Source organism: Histomonas meleagridis (genome assembly GCF_020186115.1).
Source record: "Histomonas meleagridis strain 2922-C6/04-10x chromosome Unknown contig_1, whole genome shotgun sequence".
Classification (NCBI taxonomy): domain Eukaryota; phylum Parabasalia; order Tritrichomonadida; family Dientamoebidae; genus Histomonas; species Histomonas meleagridis.
Genome location: NW_027150746.1, coordinates 1,001,633 through 1,020,487, shown reverse-complemented (window position 1 = coordinate 1,020,487; position 18,855 = coordinate 1,001,633). Strand labels below are relative to the sequence as shown.

At 25.7% G+C, this 18,855-nt stretch overlaps 3 protein-coding genes across 3 annotated transcripts; 2 read left to right on the top strand and 1 right to left on the bottom strand.

The window, feature by feature from the left end:
• Positions 1–243: 243 nt before the first annotated feature.
• On the bottom strand, positions 244–1,404 carry GO595_000280 (Prenyltransferase and squalene oxidase repeat family protein; the record flags this gene model as incomplete). Its single annotated transcript, XM_067915745.1, has 1 exon — positions 244–1,404. One exon carries the CDS (start codon positions 1,402–1,404, stop codon positions 244–246), a length of 1,161 nt encoding a protein of 386 aa, XP_067779735.1.
• Positions 1,405–3,014: 1,610 nt separating this feature from the next.
• Positions 3,015–3,983, top strand: GO595_000279 (protein arginine N-methyltransferase 1; the record flags this gene model as incomplete). Its single annotated transcript, XM_067915733.1, has 1 exon — positions 3,015–3,983. The coding sequence occupies one exon, from the start codon at positions 3,015–3,017 to the stop codon at positions 3,981–3,983; it is 969 nt and encodes a 322-aa protein (XP_067779734.1).
• Positions 3,984–4,282: 299 nt separating this feature from the next.
• Positions 4,283–4,984, top strand: GO595_000278 (linker histone H1 and H5 family protein; the record flags this gene model as incomplete). Its single annotated transcript, XM_067915722.1, has 1 exon — positions 4,283–4,984. The coding sequence occupies one exon, from the start codon at positions 4,283–4,285 to the stop codon at positions 4,982–4,984; it is 702 nt and encodes a 233-aa protein (XP_067779733.1).
• Positions 4,985–18,855: the final 13,871 nt, after the last annotated feature.

Here is an 18,855-nt window from a genome sequence, read left to right as displayed (position 1 = left end):
AATATTCAATCGTTTTTTAAAATTTGATACATTACTTCAATCATTTTATATACCAACTTGATGAGTCTTTTGAAACTAAAAAAAGTTTTATGAACGTATAAGAAGTTATTTATTTTAATTAGATAGTGCTCATTAGGAATATTTAGTATTCCTATATGAATTGATTCCATACTTCAACAAATTTTTGATATCAAATTTGGAAATTCACATTATAACATGAAGAATAATTGAAACAACAAAAGTTTATTGATTACTTTTAGGGACGAATGGCTTCGAATAGAAGTACTTATGCATCTTTTCAACAAGATCTTTTGGACAACATAACATTGTATCAACTTCAGGAAGATCAACCCTTTCTTCTCCTTCTCCAATACTTCTAAGCCCACAAACGCACAACCCAGCGAAGCCATACATTGTGTGGAATGGATCAGTCGTTGAAGGTCTATGATCCAAGAAACCTCCAAAAATAGATTGCGCTGACATTGTTACATAATCAGTCATAGCACTCTCATTCCAAAATGGTTCGATTCCAAGGTGATCTGCAATGATACGAGCTGCAGTGCCAACCCACCATGAATAACAGCTATCGACCAATTTATTGGGGCGCCCCTGAAAACCGCCACTAAAAGTGACTTGTCTATCGGTGATCCACCTGATGATGGCAGGCAAATTCAGCTTATCAAGTTTGCCGAGGATTTTCATGGCGCCAACTCCGCAATGAAGATACCCTCCATGTGATTCATAATTAGGACATGGAGAAAAGCCACCATCAAAATTTTTACAGCTCAAAATGAATTCTTCAACACCTTCAATAAGTTCTGGTGTAAGAATATTATACGAATAAGCAATAAGAAGTGCTGTAAATGTGGACCTGATGTCACTTTCCATTCCTTTAGTTGTTCGGAAAGATCCATTGGGAAGCTTAAGAGAAAGCAAAACATCATAAGTTTTCTGCCTATCCACAAGCTCGTATGCTTCCTCGGTTCCAATGAGAGCAATAGCCATGGTAACGCCATAATTTGTAACTAAATGTGAATTATCATAATACATACCTGAAAAGTCTCCATCAATATCAATGTGAGATCTTAGATAGTTGGTTATTGAAGAGAGAATTTGTGGCATATCTTCTCCATCATATTGAAGAATGCGAAGAGGAAAAAGAGTGTATGGTGCCTTCCAAAGACTAAAAGTTTCACTCGATCCACTTGACTTTTCAGTGCGTGAATATATCTTTTTAGCATATTTAATGTGCTGTTCTTTTAATATTATTCTTTTCTTTTCAAGATATGATAAAATCGAGCTTTCATTTGATTTTTGTGAAATTGTCGTTAATGTTTCAACTCCTTCATCATCAGTTTTCCACTTCTCATCAAAAGTTTGGTATGGAGTTTTGGCCTCTTCCATTATTTTAACGTTCGTTCACGCAAAAAGTTAACATTTCATTTCACATTTTGTTCGAACGACCGTTTTCTATTGTACGATAAGAAAATTAATAAAGATCAGAAACGTCCACTTTTTGAGAGGATAAGTTTAACTTTGAAAATATTGTGCGAACTTTGAAACAAATAAATCGTCAATCGAATTATTCATTGGATTTGTTTCTTGTAAGCAATTTTGGTAACTTGTTTGTATACATTCAGTAGCAACAAATTCTTCTATTGTTTCATGTGGCATTCCAATATTTTGCATATATTCGAGAATTGAAATCATTGCCGACAAAGCGCATTTGATTAATTCGTTTGTACCGCAATTATCCAACATATCAATTGTTAAAGAAGTAAAAGAATATAAGTCAACATAATTAAAAACAACATCAGGCTTAAATTTAATAATATCACATAACAAAAGCAATGAAATTCTTTTAAATCTTAACGAAGAAATCGGAAAATTATCGACAATACAAATTGGAATATTTTCCATTTTTGGATGATTAAGAATTGATTGATCATTTCTTAAAATAATATTTAATGTATATAAAGAATAAAGTGATTCATCTGAGTTTGGATTATCATAAATAAAGTCAAATAAATTATCAATTGGAAAACTTATAATAAAATCTGGAAATTTCGTTTTTAACTCGACGAAAAATATAAATAAATCAGTTGGAAATATTAGAAATTTTTGTTCAACAAATTGATTAAGACCAGATTCATAAAAAAAATTTATATCGAAATTACTATGTTGAATTAAGTTTTTTAAAATTGTTGAAACTTTTCTGTGAATATTTTCATTATTAAAATGAAGTCCTGCTGTTAGAAAACGAATACAAAGAGAAGAAACGTCTGCGTTAAGTTTATTTTCTGAATACTTTGATAAAAAACTAAGTATTTCATCAACACATTCTAAGCTATCTTTCTCAGGAGATCGTGGATTTAAACACCGTTTAAGAATGGGTTCAAAAAGTGAAATGTTAAATTTGGTGAGTTGAGAAATGTTTAATGAAAATTCAAGAAATTTCCTCAAAATAAAAATAGAATGCTGAATACAAAAAAGAGAATATTGGGGGTTGCGAAGTGTAGAAATAATAACATCATAAAAACCATGGTTGGATAAAATTTGTAAATATTTGGAACAAGAATCACAAAATATTGAAAAAGTCCGAATAACTAAATCAACAAGATGTGAATCTGGGTGTCGCTTAATGGTATCTATGCAATATTGAAAAAAATTGGAGTCAGCAATTTTTTGAATGAATGGAATTGACATGTTTGAATTGTTTAAATTGTTGAGAAACTCTTTTGTAGTGAGTGTTTCAAGGTTAATTTTAGATGATTCATATGCTTTAATAAAATCAGAGACAAAAGAAAATATTTGAAATTCTAAATTTTGATCAAGTACTTCTACCTCATTGTCCTCTACCTTTGTTTTTGTAAAACGTGATTTGAGTTGTGATTTTTTATAGTTATGTAAGTTCATTTAAATTTGGGTTTTAATTTTTCTTGTTTCGAAGGTTAACGTTTTCCTATGAATTTTTAAAAGTGACAGGGAAAATTTCACTTGACATTTCCAGTTGGATGGAACAAGAAAAGGATTCATATTATTTTGATAGTTATGCACATTTTGGAATACACAGAGAAATGCTCAGTGACAAGGTTCGAACAATTTCTTATCAAAAAGCAATTTTAGATAATCCAGCAATGTTCAAAGATAAAGTTATTCTTGATGTTGGATGTGGAACAGGAATTCTTTCACTATTTGCAGCAAAATGTGGTGCAAAGAAAGTTTATGCAGTTGAAAAATCAACAATCGGAAATTATGCAAAAAAGATTATAGAAAAAAATGGTTATTCAAATCAAATTATTCTTCTTCAAACCACAATCGAAGAAGCTTCTATCCCAGAAAAGGTTGATGTCATAATTAGCGAATGGATGGGTTATTGTCTCCTCTATGAATCTATGCTCAATTCTGTTATTTTTGCACGTGATAAATATTTAAAAGAGGGAGGAACTATGTACCCAACACGAGCTAGTATGTTTATTACTGGTATCGAAGATAAGATTTTTTACCATCGTAAATTCCTATATTGGGAAGATTTCTGCGGTTTTAACCTTGAACCTGTCAAGCAGTGGGCTGTCCACGAGCCCGTTATTGAGGTATGTCCTGAGAAACAAATTGTGACTGATGACTCAAAGCTCATTGAGTTTGATTTAAACAAAGTCTCTGAAAATGATCTTTCAATTGATGCGACTTTTTCACTAACTTCGCTCGAATCCACTTCACTTTATGGCTTTGTTGTTTGGTTTGATGTATTGTTTGAAGGTAAAGAAGAAACAATTATGTTATCAACATCACCATTTGAAGAGCCAACACATTGGTCACAAACTATTTTTTATCTTGAACGACCTGTTAAATTAACAACAGATACCATAATTGAAGGAAGATTTATGATGAAACCAAATGAAAAAAATTTCAGAGACCAAGATGTTACTATTAAGTATAATGTTGATGGATATGATTTCATACAAGAATATAAAATTCGATAATTTGTTTAAATATAAATTTGATATAAATCTTTTTTTTTATAAAAAAACTTCAGCTATAAGCAAATGATTAATATTCAACTTTTTTTCGACTGTATAAGAAAAAGGAATTTATGTTTTCATTTTTTATTAATATAATATTTTATAAGTGTCAACAAGCATAAATGATAATCTCGATTTGAGAGCCCACAAAATCGGCGCTTACAATATTGTATATATTTCAGAAAATTCTTATAAAAGTGGTTTTTGCCGGGTTAATTGAACGCGTTCAAAAATGGCGGCAAATTTCAGTTCATACATTCATGCCAGAAGAAAAGAATAAAGCCAAGAAAGAAGAAAAGGAACAAAAGGGAAAGAAGGAAGCCACAGGAAAAACAAAAAAATCAAGAGTTAGCCCAAAAAAAGAAAAATTAACGGCTGATAAGAAACTTCCAAAGAAAGATACAAAAACAAAGAAATCAAGTTCAAAAAAAGCAGGAACCACAAAGAGGATTGTCAAAAAAGTTACAAAAACAACAAAGAAAGTCATCAAGAAGTCAGATACCAAATCCAAAAAGCCAGTTAAGAAAGTTCAAACAAAGGAAAAGAAAGTGAAAAAGGTTATCAAGAAGGATTCAAAAGCAATAAAGGTAAATCTTTATGAACAATGGGTCGCTGAAGCAATATTCAATCTTAAAACTGAAGAAAAACAATATGTTAGCTCTACAAAGGTTAAACAGTATTTGCTTGATTATATGGACAAAGGATTATATACAGTTATACCTAAAAGAACAAAGAAGGCTCTTGAATCGCTCAAAGAAAAGAAGTTATTGAAAGCAAAAAAGGATTCCTACACATTTACGCATAAAGGATTAAACTCAATTGCGCCAGAAAAGACTGTCAAAAGAAAGAAGATACTTCGTCCTGAGAAAAAGCCAAAGAAAGTTGTTGAAGTCAAAGAGCCAGAAAAGAAAGCAATTATAACTCTCTCTGGACGCATCTCTAAGCCAGTTACTTTTGAATAAAAACTTTAAATAATCATTTGTGTTAATGATTTTGAAAATGAACTTATTAATATTGTAATATTGGCCTCCTTATTCCATTTTAATTACAATTATTGATGGATCTTTTGAAATTAATACAGCTATTTGCATTTACTTCTTTGCAAGAGAATTTACCAAAATCATTATTTTAAGTAAGATAACTTAACGAAACAAATCCTAGTTATTAATTATTTTTAAGCAATTTATCATATCGCATTAATTTTTGAAATAATTTAATTTAACACAAAAAACCAAGATGGAAAAAAAAGGCTAGAACACATATGCATTAGCTCATTGTGAGAAGTAATATACAACTTGTGTTACAAGTTTCATCTACTAATTGGCATTCAATAAAAAATTTAAAGCACTGGAGCACCCGGCTACGTGTCATAGCTGCAATAAACGATCATTTATTACTCAATTTATTTTTTCGATGTCAACCATGGTTCCCAAAGCAAGCCTGAATAAAAATAAGTATCTCCAAGGAATACAGCATATTGAAGAAGTTATTTTTGCTTTAAATGAATTTAACATTGAAATGTCAATAGAATCCTTATTGGAATCATTTGATGAAAATTTTTTTTATTCTTTTAATCTTTCAATTTCAAGATTACTTTATAAATTTTTTAAGAGTCAAATGAAAGACATCAGTATTTGTATTCAGTTTATTAAAGTGTTGAATCAAAAAGAAGATGACATGAAATCAAATTACAAAATAATCGATATTTTTTTACATTTTCTTCTTCATTTAAAAACAAATGAATCAAATTATTTTATTGAAATGATGACTGAAGCAAATATTATTCCATCCAATATAGCCAAAAACAGAAGCACTTTATTTTTTGCACATTATAAAACAACTGATGAAATATTTGGGTTAAGACCTGAATCTCCATTAGGAAAATATTTTTATGATAATTATGAAGAGCTTTCAAAGAATGATTGGGAACTACATAAAGAATATGTTAAAGAAGGACATAATCCGAATGAATTTGCGAAAATAATTCGAAATGATGAAGTAGATAAACTTCAAGAAATAACATCACAAATAAATTTTGATTTTAATCAAACAATTGAGCCATCACTTTATGAAATCTGTTCATTTATAAATAAAGAAAATGTTTCATTAATTGATTATGCAGCATTTTTTGGATCAGTTAAATGTTTTAAATATTTACTTATGAAAAATTCTGATTTAACAAATACAGGTAAATATGCTGTTGCTGGTGGGAATCTTGAAATATTTCATTTATGTGAACAAAAGCAAATATCTTTTGAAGGTTCATATGAAATAGCAATTGAATTTCATCGTGATGAAATTTTCCAGTATCTTTATAATAAAAAGATTTCAAGAATCAAAAAATTTGCTGATCTTGGAGTTTGTTCGATTAAACATGATAATAATTTATTTATTTCATTTTTAGAAAGCAAAAAGATGAAAACTGATAAAAATATTATTAATCTGTCAGCAAAAATAGGTAATATATTTCTTGTAAAACATTTCCTTAAAAATGATATTCCAAGTGATATTTTAGTTTATGCTTCTAAATCAGGAAATATTGAACTCGTTAAATATCTTCTTGAAGAAAAACATGTTGATGTAAATTCCACAAATATGAATTTACTTGATTTATTTCTTTTATAAAATATTTTTGCAAATATATTTAAATCATTTCAAACAGCACTTATGAAAGCAGCAAAACGTGGTAACGTAGAAGTATTTAAATATTTACTTCAGCAAGAGGAAATTAACATTTATGATAAAGATATTTAATTTAATTTTTTAGGATATATAAATTTTATTTTTTGTTTATTAAAAATAAATGGATTTTATTCAAAGTGTTTACAACAGCATTTATGTTTGCAGCTGAAGGAGGAAACATTGAAATTGTAAAAATATTTATTGATCAATATAAATTTAATATTAATGATGTAAATATTATATGCTTTAATTAATTGATATATATTATTTTTATTTAAAATTTATATGAATTATTTCTGAACGCACTTATGTTTGCATCTAAAAAAGGAAATACTGAAATAGTTGAACTACTTCTTAAACAAGATGGAATTAAAATCAATGAACAAGATTTTTGTTTATTATGTATAATGTTACATTAAAATATTTTTATTTTATAAATGATATTTGGAGTTTGATTAAATTATTTAATACAGCATTATTGCTAGTTCCATACTCTAATGGAACTAAGATAATTAAATTACTCCTTGAGCAAGATGGAATTGAAGTAAATATTAAAGATGTTAATTTATTTTATTCAAAGTTTGTAAAAATGATATTATGTTTCAAAGTAATTTTCGGAATTTAAATAAATTATATGATACAATACTCTTAAATGCAGCAAAATATGGGTTAACAGAATTAACAAAATTACTTCTTCATAAAGAAGGAATTGGCATAAATGATACAGATGTTTTTGATTTATATTCAAATTTTGATATAATAATGTTATATTTCAAAATAATATTTGGAAATTGTTCAAATCATTTTGGACACCACTTATGCAAGCATCGTATTGTAATCATAAGGAAGTAGTTAAATTACTTCTTGAACATGAAGGAATTGATATTAATGCTAAAGACATATGATTTTAATGTTTCAAGTTTGGATAATTAATTAGATATTTAAAATTTTTATTTGGTATTTTTTTGATTCTTTCAAAACAGCATTTATGAAAGTAGCTGTAAATGGAAACATTGATATTATGAAACTATTTCTTACTAAAAAGAATTTGGATATAAATGCCAGAGATATTTTTTATTTAATTATAATTTTTGTTTTATAAATTTAATGAATTTAATTAATATTTGGAGTTTAATGAAATTATTTAAAACTGTTCTCATTGTTGCAACTGAATATTCACAGTTAGGAATTATTAAATTACTTCTTGAACAAGAAGGAGTTGATATTAATGCCAAAGATATTTGTTAAATGTACTTTATATTTATATAAATTATTTTATATTTAGAAAAAATATTTGATGTTTCATTAAAATATTGAATACAGCACTTAAGGTTGCAACACAGAAAGGGAACTTTGAAATTGTTGATTTAATCACAAAGAAATTAAGCTTAATTGATCAATAAAAAAATGAATAAGTTTTTATTTTTTTGATGACTAAAAGCAAAAAGCTGAAATTATTTTTACTGTATATGATAATTCATATTTGTTAATGCGTTTGATTACTGTAATGTGATCTTCTTCTTTGTTTGATGATATGAATTAAAAATTAAAATGTTTGAACATAACTTGAGAAATCAACCGAAAATGAAAAAGCACAATTACGTACCACTATAAAAAACTATCAAATTTATTAATTTGTGGTTTTGGATCTTCAATTTATTCATATTTATTAAATGTTCTTAGGTTCCATAGGTGAAACGATTGTTCCAGTGATATGTAGTTTGAAAGAATTGATGAATTTTATACATCAATGAATTTTTTTTAAATCCATAAGTCAGAACAAGAACTATTTAGTTTCCTTTCAAGTTATTCAATGTTAGGGGTTATTTAAGCATGATCTTTTTTTATTGGAAATGGGTATGTTTGTATCATGTGAATAAGCATGTGCAAATAATTTTTTAATCTTAAACTGTAGGTATCCCCAAAATTTTAATACTCCAACAGAGTTACGCATGGAAAAAAAATAAACTAATTTGGCTACCTTTAAATTTTTATCAGGATAACATTGATACTCCTGACAACCAATATATTAAAACATGAAATTTAAACTGAACATTTAATTGAAATTTAGAACTAAAATTTATAACTTTTAGTTTGTTAGTTGATAACCTTTACCTCCATAAATAATTATTTTATCTGATAGTATAATAATTTTACATAATATAAAAGATTTCATTCATTACTAATAATAGAAAAAGACATTTAGTTTACTTAATATCATTTGTTTCTTTTGTGATCACAAAAGAAAACCGTTATTTTGGAAAAGTTACTAATCCAAAAATGGGTCTTAATCATCGCACCTCGTAAGTGTGAAAGAGCAAAGTTTGTTTTTCGAGTTATGATGTTGTATCATTTATTTGCTGAGATCCAATGATTGACCCTTCAAAAGATCTCTGTGATTTACTCCTTCGCGAAAGCATTTCTAGCGTTGAGGAATGATGGTCAAATGAAACTGGAGCACGAACTGATTTTATTTGATGTTTTGATTTCGAGTGTGGATAAGCATCACTCGGTGTTAACTGTGGTTCCTTCTGTAATTTTTCAAATGACTCTTCTGTAAGTTTTTCCTGTTTTTGTAATTCTGTAAGAAAAATATTTGTAAATTGCAAGTTTTCAGTTTGAAAAGGTTCCACATTTGTGATGCTGTCGATTGGGAATAAAGACCTTTGATTCATTTCGCTAAGTTTTATACCACAAGGAATAAATGAAGAAGAAGAATAAAATTCAATTTCTCTTGGGTTTGAAAATTGTGGATAAAACTCGGTTTCTTCGCTTTTGTAAATAGCATCCAATAAATTAGATAAGACGGATACGTTGAATGTCTTTTCTTTCATGAAAGAATTTTTGTTATTGAATTGTTATTTGGTTGCTTATTCTCTCAGAATTTATTACTTTTGTAAGAAATTGAAGCCGAATAATGAATTCAAAAAGTTTAAGTGATAATCTCATTTCCTGATTCCTATGTACTTTATGATATTCACATGAAGTATTAAACAAAAGAATAATCACATCTCTAATTTATATAATTGAATATATTAAGTTTTTATTAAGTAGTTGGAATGTTTTTTGAACATCGAGGTACAATATGGGAACCTCTCCCACATATATAGCAATGACTTTAATTTTTTGTTTATAAGTAGTAGATAAATTATAAATAACATGTATCGGATTATAATTTATGAAACGAAATTCTTATATCATTTTTGATCCTAAGAATGAAAAACGATTGAAGGGCCCCATTTGAATGAACAAATCAATCAATTTTTGTCACTTTTTATCTGCTTCCGAAAAGCGATTCTATTAATACAAAGCATTAAACTAGACTTGCTATTTCCACCCATCGTATATAGTGATCATCCTACGATCTTGATATCATAAATATATAATATATATACATGGTTGCATCTATGATTAATATAAATCTAAGAATTATATTATATTTAGCACGAGATAAATTTATTCTTTCATTCCAAAAAGTGACAAAAATCGACTTTTGCATGGTTTATATCAAACGATATCAACAACGATAAGTGACGATAGGAGCGAATTTGAATGATGGTAAATATTATCAAAATTTCACTTTTTTTTTTGAAAAAATATGTTATTTATTTGTTTCTATCAATGTAATTTGTAAACAGCCAAACTAAATGATTATTGGGTTGTTGAGAAATAAAAATATTGGAATTTTATCATGAAATCGTGATTTGTTACGAATTTTAAATAATTATTTAATTATATGACTTGATTTTTTTTAGATTATGAATTTATTGAAAAAATGAATGATATGATAATTTTCGTAACACCTTAATGATGTACTTATTTAACCTGATTAATAATTTATAATCAATAAAATAGTTTCTGGATAAATCCATTCTTGTTATATCTTGGTACGAACGATACATTTTTTTTTGAAAAAAAAACGATTCTTGATCATTGAATTTTCTGATCGTCTTTATTCTAGAATCAGAATTTACATTTGTGTAATCAATTTTATATTCTATGAATTCATTCAAAGTTTTGTTGGTACAGTCAATACTTATTTTTCATCTCCTGTGATATTTTTGTTTGAATCAAAAAAAATATTGCAATGCTGTATTTTTCGTTTTTGGATATAAATTTGTTTAATCATTATAATATTATCATTATAAATCATATATAATATAAAACACATATTAAATAAAACGTATGCATATAATTATTTCACATATTAAAAGCTTATCTATGCTAAGGAATAATAGAAAGTTGTAATGATTTCAGTGGACAGATATACGTTGAATTCATATCTTTGCAAAGAATGTTTTTTATAAATGCAAAAATGATTATAAAATTAATATTCATTGTTATTTTTATATTTCTTTGAGAAATCGTGCATTATATTTATAAGATTCCATTTTAATCAGTTGTTTCACAACAAATCTTTACACTTCTATTTAGCACTTTTTAGGAATGTACATTTTTTCTGGCCAATGGACAGTTTTATGACAAAACCGTAAAAGTGGAAAAATACGTTGGCTAGCTTTTTCTGGCCGATAATCAAAATGACTGGTTTATGAACGTTTTTAATTATGGCGGTTTTTTCTGTGGACATTTTCTGCTGTCCGGGACTGTATTATGGATATATGATATATAAATACATAGTTGCATCTATGATTAATAAAAAACTAGGAATAATATCTTAAATTATTAAGAAATAAAAAATTCAGAAATTATTTGGGCAATGATGAAATATCATTTATTTTATATAATTATATAAAATCCTGATATTAAATATTTTTCAAACCTATCGAAAAGATTAATAAACTCAAAAAAATTCAAATATATTGATTGCATATTCATGTAATTGTTGTATATAAGTTATTTTCGATATGTGAATGCACATTCGGGCATATATTACCTATTAACCTGATTCAAATTTAAGCATTCCAAATAAAATTAAATGTGTGAATGGATTTCATCATGAAGTTCATTCTATGTTTTTATTTATTATAATTTTATATAAAAATTCATATCACATGTCCATTAAAAATTTTTTTCAGTGTTATTTAACAGCATTGGAATGAGCACATCAAAGATAAATTCCTTTCCAGACTTAATTGCACTTACAGAAATAATTTATAACATAAATACAAACAATCTTGATACATCTGTTTCTTCATTACGCAAATTTTATGATAATTCACGAACGTATTCATTCAACTTGATCATCTGCCGTTTCATTTACACTTTGTTTGTAACTAGACTGAAAAATATAGATATAATTATTGAGTTTTTGAATTTAATTGAACAAGATGAAAATAAAAATCAAGTTAAAATAATTGACGTCTTTTCTCAATTCCTTCGGAAAAATAACTCACAAGAATCTAATTATCTTATCGGAAAGTTGATAGAAAAAGGTTTAATTAACTCATCGATTACTATAAATATGAAAAATTTATTTTTTTCACATTTTAAAGCACATTTCGTTTTAAATTATTGTTATCAATTTTCTGAATATTTCTCCAAAAACCTTGAAAAACTTAAAGCGAATAATTGGGAACTTCATCAGAAATATGTTAAAGAAGGAATAAATCAGAATGAAATTGCGAAAATAATTCGGAATGATGAAATAGAAAAACTTCAAGAAATATCATCACAAGCAAACTTCGATTTTAATCAAACAATTGAGCCATCACTTTATGAAAGATATTCATTTATTAATCATAAAAATGTTACATTAATTGATTATGCAGCATTTTTTTCTTCAGTTAAATGTTTTAAATATTTACTTATGAATGGAGCAAAATTATACAATACAGGTAAATATGCAGTTGCAGGTGGAAATGAAGAAATAATTCATTTATGTGAACAAAATCATTCAACATTTGAAGATGCATATGAAGCAGCAATAGAATTTCATCGAAATGATATCTTTAAATATTTTTATGATAATAAGTTAAAAGAAATTAAGAATTTAGAAGAATTAGGAACAAAATGTGTTTTACATGATAATTATGAACTTTTATCATTTTTACTTAAAGAAGGAATGGAAATAAATGAAAATATTCTCATTGCTTCAATCATAACAGGGAATTTATATATTACTCAATATTTTCTCGAAAGTAATCATATTCCTATTGATTTTTTGAAAATTTCGGGTTTTTCTGGAAATGTGGAACTTTATAACTATTTAATTAACAATAGATACATTGATTTTAGCAAGATTGTTTGCTTATTTCATTAGATTTTTATTAAAATATTTCATCGTTTCATAAGAATTTTTAATTTTTTTTTTAAATATTTTTAGCACTAACAAATGCTTCAAAAAATGGTTATACAGAAATAGTTAAATTACTTCTTGAAAAAGAAGGAATTGATATTAATGATAAAAATGAAATTTATTTTAATAATTTGATATTTCAAAATAATATTTGGAAATTATTTAAATTATTTGATACAGCACTTATTTTAGCATCTGAATATGGTCATACAGAAATAGTTAAATTACTTCTTGAACAAGAAGGAATTGATATTAATGCTAAAGATATTTTTCTGTTTTATTTGAAATTTATTTTAATAATTTAATATTTCAAAATAATATTTGGAAATCATTTAAATTATTTGAAACAGCACTTATGAGAGCATCTCAATTTGATTATACAGAAATTGTTCTATTACTTCTTGAACAAAAAGGAATTGATATTAATGCTAAAGATATTTTTTTGTTTTATTTGAAATTTATTTTAATAATTTGATTTTTCAAAATAATATTTGGAAATTATTTAAATTATTTTTTACAGCGCTTATGAGAGCATCTCAATTTGATTATACAGAAATTGTTCAATTACTTCTTGAACAAGAAGGAATTGATATTAATGCTAAAGATATTTTTTTGTTTTATTTGAAATTTATTTTAATAATTTGATTTTTCAAAATAATATTTGGAAATTATTCAAAATATTTTGGACAGCACTTATTTTAGCATCTTATAATGGTTATACAGAAATAGTTAAATTACTTCTAGAACAAGAAGGAATTGATATTAATGCTAAAGATATTTATTTGTTTTATTTTTTGTTTATTTTAATAATTTAATATTTCAAAATAATATTTGGAAATTATTTAAATTATTTAATACAGCACTTATGTATGCATCTGAAAATGGTCGTACAGAAATAGTTAAATTGCTTCTTGAACAAGAGAATATTGATATAGACGCTAAAGATGTTTTTTTGTTTTATTTAAAATATTTTGAAAAAATATGAAATTTCATATAAACATTTTGGATTACTTATAAACATATAAAACAGCGCTTATGATATCATCAGAAAAGAAAAATGCAGAAATTATTCGATTATTTGCAGAAAAAATTCAACATCATAAATGTGACGACATCATAAAAATAAAAGATTCTCAAGGATAAAAGAGGAAATATTTAAATATTGAAATAAACATTTCCTAAATTCAGTTTGTTTTCATATATTATCATTAACACATGAAATTTGATCAATATTTTTATATGAATCAAAATTTGATAAATAGAATATTTTATATCATATTTCATTGTATGATTTTCATATAATTTGATGATAATTTTTACTGAAAAAAAAGATGAAAAATTCAAAACAACAAAAAATTAATTATTATTCATAGTATTATTTACTCTTAAAGTTTAATGGAAATCTATTGAGTACACCTTATATAACACATTAATTTCTACAATAATTTTATTTTTATTCAATAAACCAACATTTTTCTAATTGTTTCACAATGAATACTATATATTAAACTAGACTTGCGATTTCCACCCATCGTATATAGTGATCATCCTACGATCTTGATATCATAAATATATAATATATATACATGGTTGCATCTATGATTAATATAAATCTAAGAATTATATTATGATTAGCACGAGATAAATTTATTCTTTCATTCCAAAAAGTGACAAAAATCGACTTTTGCATGGTTTATATCAAACGATATCAACAACGATAAGTGACGATAGGAGCGAATTTGAATGATGGTAAATATTATCAAAATTTTACCCTTTATTCGATCAGATAGGTTGTTTGTTTGTTTCTATCATTGTCATTTGTAAACAATCAAATTAAAAGATTCTTGGTTTGTTAAGAAATAGAAATATTGAAATTTTATCATAGAATTGTGATTTGTTATTTACTCCGAATAATTATATGAAATCTTGATTTTTTTTGAATTTATAAATTCAATGAAAAAATGAATGATATGATAATTTTCGTAACACCTTAATGATGTACTTATTTAACCTGATTAATAATTTATAATCAATAAAATAGTTTCTGTATAAATCCATTCTTGAAATATCTTGATACAAACCATATATTTTTTTCTGAAAAAAAAAAAAACGATTCTTGATCATTGAATTTATCTGATTTTTTTTATTTATTTTTATTTTCCTATCTTAGCAAAATTTTATTGAATAAATATCGATACAAATGCAATTTGCACATTATCTTGAATACTGACTTGAGATACGTTTATCGATTTTTTTTTCAATATTCCTCATTTCGAATTTTGTAATTTTTGATTCATGTCTTTAATTCAGATTTCAAATATTTTATAATCGACAACAGAAATTATTTGTAGTTCATATAGAATGATCAATTTTACATATTTCCCTAGAATAAATCAATATCCCCTAATTGACGATTTCGTTATCGGAAACGATGTAAGATAATTGTGTGATTTTTATTCGTCCTACTATTCAAATTTGACTATAACCTCTTGGTTCTTGAACTATAGTTCATATATATGAATTAATTGAAGATTAACTTTCTTTTTTTAACCTGGGAATCGATTTTTGTATTCGGCAAAAATCAAATCGAAAAAAAAATAAATTAGCTTTGCTTATTATCTTTTTTAATTAATTATTTATTCAATTATACCAAGTTTTTTACTGATAGCTTTCATATATGTATTTTTTATTATCTTTTTATTTCTCCTTGAATTATTATAAACACCTCAAGTACTATTGTACTTCGGGGATACTTGTATATTATATAAAATGAAAAGTAGGCTTCCAAAAAAACATATATAGACAAAATTACAGTGATTACAATTTTAAAATAATTATTAATATGTGTATCTTTAATAAAAAATGATGTTTTTATAAATTATGATATTTTTGTTTCAATATTCTTATTTTTGTGTTTTTGACATTTCATCTATTAATAATTTAATGATTTACTTACCCACTTTTTTCCTTTTCTCTCCTGTGAGTTGACATGATATAGGAAAAAAATTTCGCCAGCGCTTCGCGATGGCCATTTTTTCCCTATATCATGTCAACCGGCGAGTTCATCCATATACTAAGTATTCTCTTGAAACAAATCAAATTCCAAAAAACATTTTGGTATTTTCTTCAGGATCAGGAAATATTGAACTTGTACAATATATTTTGGAGCAAAAAGGAATTGATATTAATGCTAAAGATATTCATTCGTTTTATTCGAAATTAATGTTAATAATTTGATAATTTAAAATAATATTTGGAAATTATTTAAAACATTTTGTACAGCACTTTCTTTAGCATCAGCAGGTGGATATATAGAAATCGTTAAATTGCTTCTTGAACAAAAAGGAATTGATATTAATGCTAAAAGAAATTTTTTTTTTTATTAATTCGGAAATTATTTATATTATTTTGGACAGCACTTATGTACGCATCTGAAAAGGGTTATACAGAAATAGTTAAATTACTTCTTGAACAAGAAGGAATTGATATCAATGCTAAAGATATAATTTATTTTAATAATTTCTTAATTCAAAATAACATTTGGAAATTATTTATATTATTTCAAACAGCACTTTTTTTGGCATCTTCAAGAGGTCATACAAAAAATAGTTAAATTACTTCTTGTTCAAGAAGTAATTGATATCAATGCTAAAGATATAATTTATTTTAATAATTTCACAACACCCCAAAATAATATTTGGAAATTATTTAATTTTTTTAATACAGCACTTATCTTTGCATCTAGAAATGGTCATACAGAAATCTTAAATTACTTCTTAAACAAAAAGGAATTGATATTAATGCTAAAGATAAAATTTATTTTAATAATTTAATATTTCAAAATAATATTTGGAAATTATTTAATTTATTTTATACAGCATATATTATTGCAGCTAAATATGGTTACACAGAAATATGTGAACTTCTAAATATGAAAGTAAATGACATAAAAAATAAAGAAACTTAAAGTAAACAACAATTTGAAAAAGCTTCACTGTTAATTTTTTTATAATTAAAGTAATTTTTAAATAACTTATCTATATTTAAAACAATGGTTTAGCTGTATGGATTACATAATCCTTTAAGGTTCGGAAGAAACTAAAGAAAACCGCAATACTTTTCGGTTATTTAATGCTGTTTTTCAGTATTATCCAAGCAATTCTTTGTTTTGATGCACAAAATGTATTGGTAAAAGAGTGGGATGTATATGAAGGAACATCTCGTGAACATCAAAATGAAATTCTTTATTCTTTCGAATTTCATTTAAACAAGACTTCTGGTAAAACAATAATAACAATATGGAAAAGCAACGAAAAGGCAAAAATTAATTTCAACAAGAAGACTGATTCATGTTTTGGACAATTTGAAATTTCATATACTTCAGAGAATTCTGGAATTTTCATTGCAAAAACGGATGAAAAACTAACCAGCTTTTCTTTTGCAACAGATGATTTTTCACAATACTCAACTCGTTTTTTATATTCCAATTACATTTTCAAAATTATTTTTATTTCAGAAAAAATTATTGAAATAACAGTAAGCGACGTGAAAAATGTAATCGGACAGTATGTTGCATTTGCTTCTGAACCAATCAAGGAAACAAAGATTGATCCACTATTTGATAAAATGAACAACAAACAAGATGTTAACATGCTTCCATCAATGAGGTTTGTTCGTATGGTGGATGAATTCATATACAAAAACAAATCATATATTTATTTTGCTCTTCTTATCTTTACATTTCAAATAACATTTTATTTAATCATTAGATTTATTAAGTCACTTCTAGCAGCAAAAGCCAAAACTAATTCACCAAAAGTCAAAAAGGAATGATTTTTTATATTAAAACATCTTTCATTATTTGGAAACGTAATTTTAAATAAAACATATCACAACTGCAGTTCTTATTTTGTGTTTCTTTCTTAGTACCACGAGAAATATACCCTGAAAATTTAGATGATTCTCAAGTTGCAAATTGGAAAAAGTATTTATAAAGTTATTAAAATGTTGACACTTTTGTTCAAAGAGAACGAATAAATAGGGTACTCTGATCTTGACCGTTTATTGGTACATGTTACATCACATTTCTTTTAGTGACACTTTTACATTAATTTGTAAAAACTTCAAAAAAAAAGATATTGTTTACGTAAATATTTAAATATTGTTTACAAATCAACATATTAGAAATCATCCACATCAATTCCAAGCTCTTTGAGAATTGATGCGTATTCTTTTTCTTGTGAATATTCAGATTTGGTATGACTTGGTTGATTTTCTTCATTATTTAAATCTTCAATTAAACTTTGAATTCCGTTTTCATGGGACTCATTAAGTTTCTGTGTTAATTCATTGATTTGTTGAAATAGTTCAATGATCTGATCATTTGAATATTTTCTTGTTGATTCTGTTAGTTTTATACCATCAGCATTTATTTTGTTTTCACAGATCATTTCTAGTTGCTTTGAAAGAGTTGAATTTTGAATCTGTTGTTTGACCATTTCAATTTTTTTATTGATTTCTTCATAATTTTTACTACACTGGTTATATCCATTCTCAATCTCATCAAGTGCAGCTTCTTGAATGGCAAGAATATTGATGAATTCTTTCAGGTTCTCTTCTTCGCCCATTGTGTCAAAACCGCAATGAATGAAACAAAGAACAATTTCACAAAAACACCATCCAAAAGCAATAATTACACTCTTTCTTGAAGTTCTAATGTGTTCTGAAACTCTCAAAGAAAATATATATGAGTTAATATTTTAATCATTTATCAAATATTTTTTTTTATTGAATTTACAAAAGCTATCCCATTAGTGTTAACACTACAAAATATAAATAATATCTTCTAATAAGAATTTTTATTAAAATAACTTTTTTATTTTAATTATGAACAAA